The sequence below is a fragment of the Lolium rigidum genome, chromosome 1, assembly GCF_022539505.1.
Source record: "Lolium rigidum isolate FL_2022 chromosome 1, APGP_CSIRO_Lrig_0.1, whole genome shotgun sequence".
Taxonomy (NCBI): Eukaryota; Viridiplantae; Streptophyta; class Magnoliopsida; order Poales; family Poaceae; genus Lolium; species Lolium rigidum.
Window position 1 is genome coordinate 295,463,979 of NC_061508.1, and position 11,089 is coordinate 295,475,067.

At 44.8% G+C, this 11,089-nt stretch overlaps 1 protein-coding gene across 1 annotated transcript; it reads right to left on the reverse strand.

The window, feature by feature from the left end:
- Positions 1 to 172: 172 nt before the first annotated feature.
- Positions 173 to 580, reverse strand: LOC124660417 (protein GLUTAMINE DUMPER 6-like). Its single transcript, XM_047198232.1, has one exon. It carries the CDS (start codon positions 578 to 580, stop codon positions 173 to 175), a length of 408 nt encoding a protein of 135 aa, XP_047054188.1.
- Positions 581 to 11,089: the final 10,509 nt, after the last annotated feature.

Here is an 11,089-nt window from a genome sequence, read left to right on the forward strand (position 1 = left end):
CGATCCCGGATGACGAACACTCGAAGCCACCGATCGAGAGCTCTCACGCTCTGGCTGGCTACCTATATCTTCCCTGCTTTCTAGTACCATAGACAAAACTGCGCAGGGAAAATCCTAGAGATCTTAGGAACAAAATTGGTCTCGCGTCCAACGCGGGTGTGAGCCTGGGCTCCTACACCGCGTCGGCGTTGCTTGGCTCGCCGGCGTCCATTGCTCTCGCGAAGGCGAAGGGCCTCGCGCTGGCGATGAAGGACGGCATGTGGTCGCCGGGCATGATGACGATGACCTTGGGCTCGCGGTCGAGTGGCGCCATGGTCGCCCCCCGCGCCGACTCTTCCTCCGAGGCGCTAGCGCGCCGAGACGAGCCGGACGGCTTGGGGCGCGTGCAGAGGAGGATGAGCAGCGCGACCGCCATGAGCCCCATCATGAGCGCGAAGCCGAGGAAGAGGTAAGGCGTCGGCGTCCTCCACAGCCCCGGGTGCGCGTGGGCGTGGCCGATGTGTCCCGCCGCCGCGGCTGTCGCCTGATCACCGCCGCCGACGCCCATCAGCGCCGCGGTGGCTTCTCTCACCGGCCTCATAGCTGGTGAACGAAACACAAGGAGTGATCTCTCTCTCTCTCTCTCTCTCTCTCTCTCTCTCTCTCTCTTGATTTCACTTTCTACACTAGAGGGTGGGCTTAGTTTCTTCTCTGGTTCTCTGTGGTTGCTGGCTGTTGTTGAGTGGGAAACTGCGACCGAGGAGTGGAGAGAGGAGGGCGGTTTTTATAGGCGGCGAGCGAGGTTGGGGAGGGAGCGGGGAAAAGAAACCGCGCGCGAGAGGCCCCAGGTGCTATCTCCTGCTGCTGTTGCTGGTTTGGGTTCTGTTGACGCAGACCCAAGTAGAGGACGACAGCTCCGTCTACCTACGAGCTGCCGCCGCGGCTGGGTTTTGGCCGCACGGCCCTGGTGGTTTTTTTCCTTTGGAGAAAGCTGGGCATGCATTCGGTGAAAATGAGACGCGGAGACTCGGGAACGCCGACCCGTGAGAGTAGGTAACGGCCACCCTCTGCCTCCTCCATTGATTGGTTTCACCTCTTCCTGTCAGCCTCGTCAGTGTTTGCTAGGATGGTAAACCCTGATTTATGCGTGGAGTTTTTAATAAAAAAAGTGTTTTAGTAGAAAAGATTAAGGCTTTGATAGTTGTCTCTTTTTATCCTCCGCATTGGCATCGTCTACAATAAGTGATCCTTAGCCCTTCTTTCGATGATGAGATTTCCTTCCCGATGTCAATCGTGGTGTTGTCACAATTGTCTAGGTATGATCCTTCAGATTGATTGATCTTTTCTTATGGTTGGCACGAGTAGGATTATCCTCGCAATATTTATCCCCGCTACCACATCATCGACAATGGTGATTCGTACTATCGGCTCCCCAACGACGTCTATCATGTTGTTTGGTTATTTTTCCGCGTTACATTGGTGTTGATACTTTTGCTCATGTGGTCTTTGACAGCCTTGAGAAAAGCACATGATTATGTCATGGAACAAGAAAGAGTTTGAAGATGTTGAGGACTTTCTCATTTTCTTTTATACTTTATTATTTTGTAATCATTGAAGACAGCTCATGTATTTCGTAGTGACCGTCAAAAAAGGTAAAACCACACTTATGTCCCCTTTATAATTAATTTTGTCTATTCTAGTACTTTCAATGTCTCAAAATAACTTGCTTAACTTTTTTTTAAATATGCATATATCTAAAATTAAAATGAGTTTATATACTTTTGTATATAGATAAAGTTAAGTAAGTTATTTTTGGATGGAGGGAATACAAAAAAATGAAAACCAAAATGAACAATAAGTGAGGTTTAGAGAATCTCGAGTCGGTGCCCCCAAACAGCGTCTAACAGAAGTGCCAGATAGAGCGTTTGGGTGCTGCGTGGTGCCGCTTTTGGGACACATCTGTTCTTGTCGCATCCCACAAACAAAGAAATTTGAAATATAAATTTGAACGGAAAGACAAGTTTTTATTCAAATATATTATATATTACAAGGGTTTGAATGAAATTCATTAAGATTTAAACCCAAAGTGAAACTAGTGCTGCATGGGTCGGCCGCTGCGGTCATAGGTCGTAGTACTGAAAGAAGGTGTAGTCGTCTTCATCAACAATGCTCTGCTTGCCGTGGAGTTCGATGGCGGCGGGCTCATTCTTCACCACGCCATTGGTACCTGCTTCGCCTCCACCGTTGCACGTGTGGTCAAAGAGCGGACTGGCGGAGTCGTGGATGGACATGGTGATGATGTCCTCGATGTTCCCCTCTCAGGCTCTGTAGTCGTCCAATGGCTCCATCTAGGCAACGTTGAATCCTGATGTGTCTCAGGATCATCGTTGCTAGTGATGAGGCGCTGCTAGCGGAGGAGCGCCGCCATTATCGTGATGGTGTCAGCCTACTCGTCCTCCACCTTCACCTCCGGCTTCGGGCAGTGAAACTTGTTGATACTGCCGGGGGCCGCCTGCCGCGTCGGCTCGCGGATCATGATACCGCGGATGTGCCTCGGACCAAGTGTCGTGTACTCCTCATTCACCTCGTACATGGGAACAACGTAGTGGAATACTGATACGTCGCAAACGTATCTATAAATTTTGATGTTTCATTCTTGTTTTACACCAATTACTATATGTTTTAAGGGACTAACTTATTAATAGTTGCAAAAGTGCACAAGTTCTTGGTTTCAACTTTGTTGTGCAGGAAATAGGCAAATATGGAAGGAAATAGCTCATTATGGTGAAATCTGGAATTTCCCGGAATCTGTCCCTGCCGAACAATTTTCAAAGATCGCTTCAAAATTCCGTCAAAACGACGTCCAATGGAAAAGTCGTAAAACTACAAAGTTGTAGAGAATTTCAAGCCGAACAATTTGGACATCTTATTCGTCCAGAACGGAAAACGGATTCATCCGGCAGAGCAGAATTACTGCGAAGGTTCGTGCAGTCTCGGGACTCCGAAAGTTGGTGACGTATTTGACACAAACTCTTTCCATACCTGGATATTTCGGCCTAGCCACGAGTTGTGAGGCTCATGAAGGACAGAGGGGAGTCCTAGGAAGGTTCTAGAGGTGCCCAAGAGCCCTTGGATCAAAGGTGCATCCATCCCATGGCCTAGATTGCATCTCCAACACTATATATTGATGGGAAACCCTATTTTTGGAGGCACCCAAGCATTGTCACGAAAATCCTCCTCCTTGGCAGCAGCCAAGGAGGGGAAAACACTCATCTACACCAGCACCAACTCAAGGAAGAAGAAGGATAAGGGGCGGCGCTCCCCCATGATGCCGGCGGCGGGGAAGGAGTCCCCCGTGCCGCCGCCGCCGCCCACGCCTCCGCCTCCCGGCGGTCCTCGCTGAGCCCTTCAACGTCTTCACCGCCATCTCCATCACCAACTCCTCATTGTATTCAATGGTCCATCCTCTCACAAACCTCTGTACCGCCCTATGTAAACATGGTGTTTGATGCTATACGTTATAATCCTATGATCTATGTCATGTTGCCATAGTTTATTTGTTCTTTGATTGATTGGTTGTTTCTCTTTGGTTCATTAGAGTTGTATGTTGATATGTTACTGTCCTTGGTGCCCAATATATTTGTGCGCGCATGGATCAAACACCATAGGGTTGGTAGTAATTGTATACTAGAAGGGGGAAGTTCTGCCGAGTGATGAGAAACCTAAGGACGCTGAACCGGATAGTTGCATGTATGGGAGTAAGAGGACCATTTACTTAAGGCTATGGTTGGGGAAACCTTAGTGCTTGCTACTATTTACGGATGTTTGCTAGCAAGCCAATCATATAGTACTTGTAATCCCGGAGGGAGAGCATGTATATTTAGCCTCTCCTACATAGAAAGCTGCATCGAAGACATTGAACCCAAGATCTTCAATAATTGATTTTGGACAAAGCCACCACTATTACCGCCGCCTTTCCACACTCATGGTACTGTTAGTTTAGTTTGTTTTATTGCTGCAGCACTAACATTTATTCCGTGTATTTTATTGTTCTGCAAAGTCACCTCTCATACCCGTTATCGCTCTAGTTTTATTTCCTAGATATTGCAAACGCTTAGTGTGCGTAGAGTTGTATCAGTGGTTGATAGAACTTGAGAGAATGTTTATCCTACCTTTAGCTCCTCGTTGGGTTCGACACTCTTACTTATCGAAAAGGCTACACGCGATCCCCTATACTTGTGGGTTATCAAGACCTTTTCTGGCGCCGTTGTCGGGGAGTCATAGCTTAGGTGAATATTTTCGTGTGCACTTGTTTGATTTATCTCTAAGTAGTTTTACTTACTGTACCTAGTTGTTCTCTATCTCTTTTATGGATAGGGAATGCGAATTACAAAAAAATTAGTTGTACTTCTTATATAAAAAAATAAAAAAATGTTTTCAGAAAAGAAAAATGATTGGAAAGATGAGTAATGGTGAAGTGGGGGTCGACCTTTAACACTTGTGTTCATGCCTGCGAAACCAAAACAATTCTTTCCATGGAAGCTTTTCATAAAAAACTTGTAAATAGTGTATATAGTGTATATAGTGTACATATCCCGCTTTAAATAGAATGTATAGATAACCTCTAGTTTGTTATGCAAGTTTGTCACTATGCTGTCTAGAAAACAGATTTCCTGTGCTCCACTGTAGAAAATTTTAAAAATCACCAGAACGTGATCTTGATCTGAAATTTCTTGAGTGCATAGTAGTGCTTGCTATCTAACTTTCGTTAGTTCTGATTTTTCTGATTTGAGGTACGTAGACAGATCTAATAATTCAATCTTTACAGACTGATTTTGTTGATACAGATTTCCTGTGCTGTGCTGCAAAAATTCGTGAAAAATCTCAGTATGGCATTTTGATCTGAATTTTTTTGTGCATAGACCTGAGGTTATGATCTGTCTTTCATTAATCATGAGTTTTTCGATTTGAGCTACGTAACTATCTCATTGAGTGACATCTTTACAGAGTGTTCAGTTTTGATAGATTTCTATTCTCTTTGTTTAAATATTGTACTTAGGATTCAAAAGTTTCCTTCGTTTTCGACGTACGATTGAAATAATAAGAAACCTCAGTATTACAATGGCTAAATATTTGATAGATTTTATAGAAATTAGGGATACTTGAACACTTATGGATTTTATTTAATGAGTACTAACCTACTAATGAGTTTTGTGAAGCTTTATGTGGATGCAGTTTTTAAGTTCCAATCAATATGGTGATATGAGATGAGCAAGAGGATGCAAGAGCTCAAGCTTGGGGATGTGTAGATGGATCCCAAGATAATATTCAAGAAGATGCAAATATCTAAGCTTGGGGATGCCCAAGGCATCCCCCTATTTATCAACCAACATGAGGTTGTCTCCTTCAAACTCAATATTACCCATCCACATAATTGCCTCTAATGGAAAGAAAGTGGTATTTGGGAGATTTGCAATCTTGTTTACTGTTTCTGGTTCGTCACGAGAAAAATCGCCAAAAATCACCAGAACGTAAGTTTGAGCTGCCAATTTACGAGCATCTTCCCCAGGTATTTATCTAACTTTCATTAGTTCAGAGTTTTTGGAGTTACGCAGCGTAACTATTTTTCAAAAATCAATTTTTACGAACTGTTCTATTTTGACAGATTGTTGCACTGTTTTGCATTTGCATCTTTTTTCCCACTTTTTGAGTTCTCTTGATCAAAGAACCTTATTGAAGTTGTCATACAGTAGCTAATGCTTATTAAAATGCTTTTCATATGTCATACTGAACTTTGTAGATTTGATTAATATTATCATTGCACTAACGCTGCTAATGAGATTTGTGATGAGTTTTGTATGAATGAAGTTTTCAAGTGTAGGAAAGAAGAATGATGAGATGAGATGAAGAATGGACGAAAGCTCAAGCTTGGGGATGCCCGTGTCACCCCAAGATATATTTAAGAAGTACAAGCGTCAAAGCTTGGGGATGCCCAAGGCATCCCCTTCTTCATCAATAAAAATATCAGGTCCTGTTTCTGTTCACTATATTTTTATTGCTTCATATACTATGTGTTATTCTTGGAGCGTCTTTATTTCTGTTGTGTATTTTATTTTCAATAAAGTGCGTACCATCATACCATGTTTGTTTGGGAGAGAGACACGCTCCGTTTTAATTGTATGAATGCTCTAGTTTTCATTCTTATTGTTCAACGAGCGTTTTATTTTTGCTAGTACTGCGTTTAGCTCTGGTTTTTCACTCCTATTTTGTTCAGAGCTTGTTAGTATGCTTCAGTTATATATGATTAGCTCTCTGATCTTTTATGAATATTATAAATGAGAGTTGTTTCAAATAAGTTGATTGGTGTTGGATACGAGTAAAAAGGTTTCATATTAATAGTGATGCAAATGGAAGATCTCCTCTGATGTTTCAATTGGGTTGAATTGATCATTTAGTTTAGATTTTCAATATCACCATATGCTTTAATTAATAAGTTTTATCGCTATGCATGATTATGACCATTATTGCTCTCTTAGTTGATCGCTATCTTTCTTTTTGCTAGCCTTCATTCTGTACTGAGTATGATCTCTACTCGTGCATCCAACCACCAAAAACCAAAATATGCCAAAAGTATCCACCATACCTACCTATATGTGGTATTTCACCGCCACTCCAAGTAAATTTACATGTGCTACCTTTAAAACCTTCAAAATAATTCCTTGTTTTTGCAATACATAGCTCATGGAAAAGTAGCCTAAAAAAATATTGTGGTGAGGAATATGTCACTTATGTATCTTAGTTCTTATAAGTTGCTTGTTGTGTGGAAACCATGCTGACATGGGGACACCATCATCATATTTTTGATAAATATCATGTGAGTTACTATGCATGTCCGTCTTGTCTGAAGTAAAGGAGATAACCATAATAAAAGGTTATAGTATGCATATTGTTAGAGAAGAACATTGGGCCGCTGACCAAAGCCATGTTTACATGGTGGAAGTTTCAGCATGGACATTAAAACCTCAAAAATCTCTTATGAGAAATTTATGTTGCCAAAGCTTTAAGCTTAAAGAGGAGTCCATTTGTCTGTTGTCCGTGTTGTCCCGGTATGGATGTCTAAGTTGAGAATAATCAAAAGCGAGAAATCCAATGCGAACTTTCTCCTTAGACCTTTGTACAGGTGGCATGGAGGTACCCCTTTGTGAAACTTGGTTGAAACATATGTAATGCGATGATAATCCATGGAAATCCGAGCTAATTAGGACAAGGTGAAGGCACTATTAGTATTCGATGCATGAGGCTTGCAACTTATAGGAAGTTTTATACATAACCTATATTACTTATTGCTACCGTTGACACAATTGCCTCTCTTAAAATTTTATATCTCTATGTTCTCAAAATAAAAAGCTCTAGCACATGTTTAATCTCTGCTTCCCTCTGCGAAGGGCCATTCTTTTACTTTTATGTTGAGTCTTCATCTTCTAAGTTATATGCACCATCTTATGAGAGCATAGTTGTCATTCTTAGTTCTATGTGCATGGTCCCAAAATTATTATTGATTGAATCATGAATGTGTTATTACTTGTTCTTAAATTATTTGTATATAGTCATCCTTTCAACTTTGAAGGTGCATGTCACCTCAAAAGTTATTCTTTTTATCACTTACCTACTCGAGGACGAGCAGGAGTTAAGCTTGGGGATGTTGATACGTCGCAAACGTATCTATAATTTTTGATGTTCCATGCTTGTTTTACACCAATTACTATATGTTTTAAGGGACTAACCTATTAATAGTTGCAAAAGTGCACAAGTTCTTGGTTTCAACTTTGTTGTGCAGGAAATAGGCAAATATGGAAGGAAATAGCTCATTATGGTGAAATCTGGAATTTCCCGGAATCTGTCCCTGCTGAACACTTTTCAAAGATCGCTTCGAAACTCCATCAAAACGACGTCCAATGGAAAAGTTCGTAAGCTACAAAGTTGTAGAGAATTTCAAGCCGAACAATTTGGACATCTTATTCGTCCAGAACGGACAACGGATGCATCCGGCAGAGCAGAATTACTGCGGAGGTTCGTGCAGTCTCGGGACTCCGAAAGTTGGTGACGTATTTGACACAAACTCTTTCCATACCTGGATATTTCGGCCCAGCCACGAGTTGTGAGGCTCATGAAGGACAGAGGGGAGTCCTAGGAAGGTTCTAGAGGTGCCCAAGAGCCCTTGGATCAAAGGGCATCCATCCCATGGCCTAGATTGCATCTCCAACACTATATATTGATGGGAAACCCTATTTTTGGAGACCCCCAAGCATTGTCACGAAAATCCTCCTCCTTGGCAGCAGCCAAGGAGGGGAAACACTCATCTACACCAGCACCAACTCAAGGAAGAAGAAGGCTAAGGGCAGCGTCCCCATGATGCCGGCGGCGGGGAAGGAGTCCCCGCGCCGCCGCCGGCGCCGCCACGCCTCCGCCTCCCGGCGCTCCTCGCTGAGCCCTTCAACGTCTTCACCGCCATCTCCATCACCAACTCCTCATTGTATTCAGTGGTCCATCCTCTCACAAACCTCTGTACCGCCCTATGTAAGCATGGTGTTTGATGCTATAAGTTATAATCTTATGATCTATGTCATGTTGCCATAGTTTATTTGTTCTTTGATTGATTGGTTGTTTCTCTTTGGTTCATTAGAGTTGTATGTTGATATGTTACCGTCCTTGGTGCCCATTATATTTGTGCGCGCATGGATCAAGCACCATAGGGTTGGTAGTACTTGTATACTAGAAGGGGGAAGTTCTGCCGGAGTGACGAGAAACCTAAGGACGCGAACCGGATAGTTGCATGTATGGGAGTAAGAGGACCATTTACTTAAGGCTATGGTTGGGGAAACCTTAATGCTTGCTAGTATTTACGGATGTTTGCTAGCAAGCCAATCATATAGTACTTGTAATCCCGGAGGGAGAGCATGTATATTTAGCCTCTCCTACATAGAAAGCTGCATCGAAGACATTGAACCCAAGATCTTCACTAATTGATCTTGGACAAAGCCACCACTATTACCACCGCCTTTCCACACTCATGGTACTGTTAGTTTAGTTTGTTTTATTGCTGCAGCACTAATATTTATTCCGTGTATTTTATTGTTACTGCAAAGTCACCTCTCATACCCGTTATCGCTCTAGTTTTATTTCCTAGATATTGCAAACGCTTAGTGTGCGTAGAGTTGTATCAGTGGTTGATAGAACTTGAGAGAATGTTTATCCTACCTTTAGCTCCTCGTTGGGTTCGACACTCTTACTTATCGAAAAGGTTACACGCGATCCCCTATACTTGTGGGTTATCAGATACGCGGCAGGACGAAGGCACAAAGCGCGCCGACCCTGCAGAAGACGAGTATGAGGAGGACGAGCGCGAACTAGCCCCCCTCATAAGCCAGATCGATTGATGTGGTGGCAACACCCGCGGGGATGGCAACATCTCCAGTCTGGCCGCGCTGCGAAGGATCTCATCGAGCACCGCATGGAGAGTACGGGCTGGCACGCCGTACAAAAGATGGCGAACGGCTTTTTTCCACCGAGTATGCGGCCGATGAGGCCACGGAGCCGGTGTTGGTATTCGTTGTGGCGTGCCTCGAATAAATTGACACACCAGGCGTCATTGGCGGTTGCTGCCTAGGTGGGATCGTCCGGCTCTTCCTACTGAAGAATGCAGCGTTGGTCCTAAATTTCGTGAAACCAACGCTCGGTCTGAGCAGTCGGCGTCGAAGGGATGCCAACGGTGTTGACGGCCATCTTCCATCCGCCGCTGCTGGGCAGGCGCAAGTCCGGAGACACATGGTAGCGTGACTTGTGCAATGCCCAGGCCTTAGCGATGGTGAGGCTGCCGCGGCCGAAGCCGTTCGTGGCGAGGACATTAATTGCGGCTGCTCCTCAAAATGCTGGATCTGGAGGTTGGTGACGGGTTTGGGGGCACGACGAAGGAGAGAGTGGCGTGAGTGTGTTGAGAGCGGGGAGAGAATGAGGACGCATGTTATACGGCGGAGGTAGGCAAAGATACATGCGTGGCGCACATTAACACCTTAGCGGATAACCACGAGGCCATACGCGACGAGACGTAACCCTGCGCCGCCTGAGGAACCTAGGAAAGATGCACGTCCATTAAATATGCTTGACTAGAGGTAGGCTATGGGTTAATCATGCGCGTCCATACCTCCGCGTCACTGACACGATGGGCTCGCCACTCTCCACACCGCTCCGCGTCTTGTTTGGCGTCCCCCTAACAACTTCTATGTAGCAGGGACGGGCTTAGACATCACTGTACCAAAATAGTTTTTGGACCGTGCGATTGGGTATGGTTAAGTATCCGGCGCACCCCAAAATCCTTTAGGACCTCCAAGTAAAGCTGCTCTTAAGTGGAGTCCCACTTCATAGTTGAACGCCCTAGTAATCACATCAGTAAATTAATAAACCACATGCATGAAACGAGTAAATTACACAAATCTACCACAATTGGGACAGTGGTAACGAGTCAGTACCATTCTTGGAATTTTTTGCTAAAAACTACCACTTCTGAGGTGATCAACAACAGATCGCGCAAACGGTCGTCTGATAAGAGTTTAAGGCATAAGGGCCCACTGTCAGGCTGACTAGTTCGAACGGCCGTTTTCTCCCGTCAGGGCCACGAGCTGGTCAGTGGCATGGGGCCCACATGTCATATCCATCTTCCTCAAATGGCCAAGCCCCACTCCACCGTCCCCAACTCACCATGGCGTGGGCCGAGCTCGACGACGAGCCACTCAGCTGCGCCAGCCCACAGTCCGCCAGGCGCGCCTCACCGTACCGGCCGATGAAGACGTTTGTGCTTTTGATGTTGCCGTGTGCCAGCTTCAACGACCCGCTCCCGCCACGCCGGCTCGCGGTGAATGAATGCCAGGCCTCGCGCCGCGCCCGCCGCGATGCGGATCCGCGCCGCCCAAACCAGCGGCATGCGCCACAGACCTCGGTTAGCTGCACACGTTTCCACATTCAGTTTAGCACCTACGACGATAGAAAGTGTTCGACGAAATTAATGTTAAAAGGCAGGTGAAGAATTACGTGCAGGAGGGAAAAGAGGTTGTCG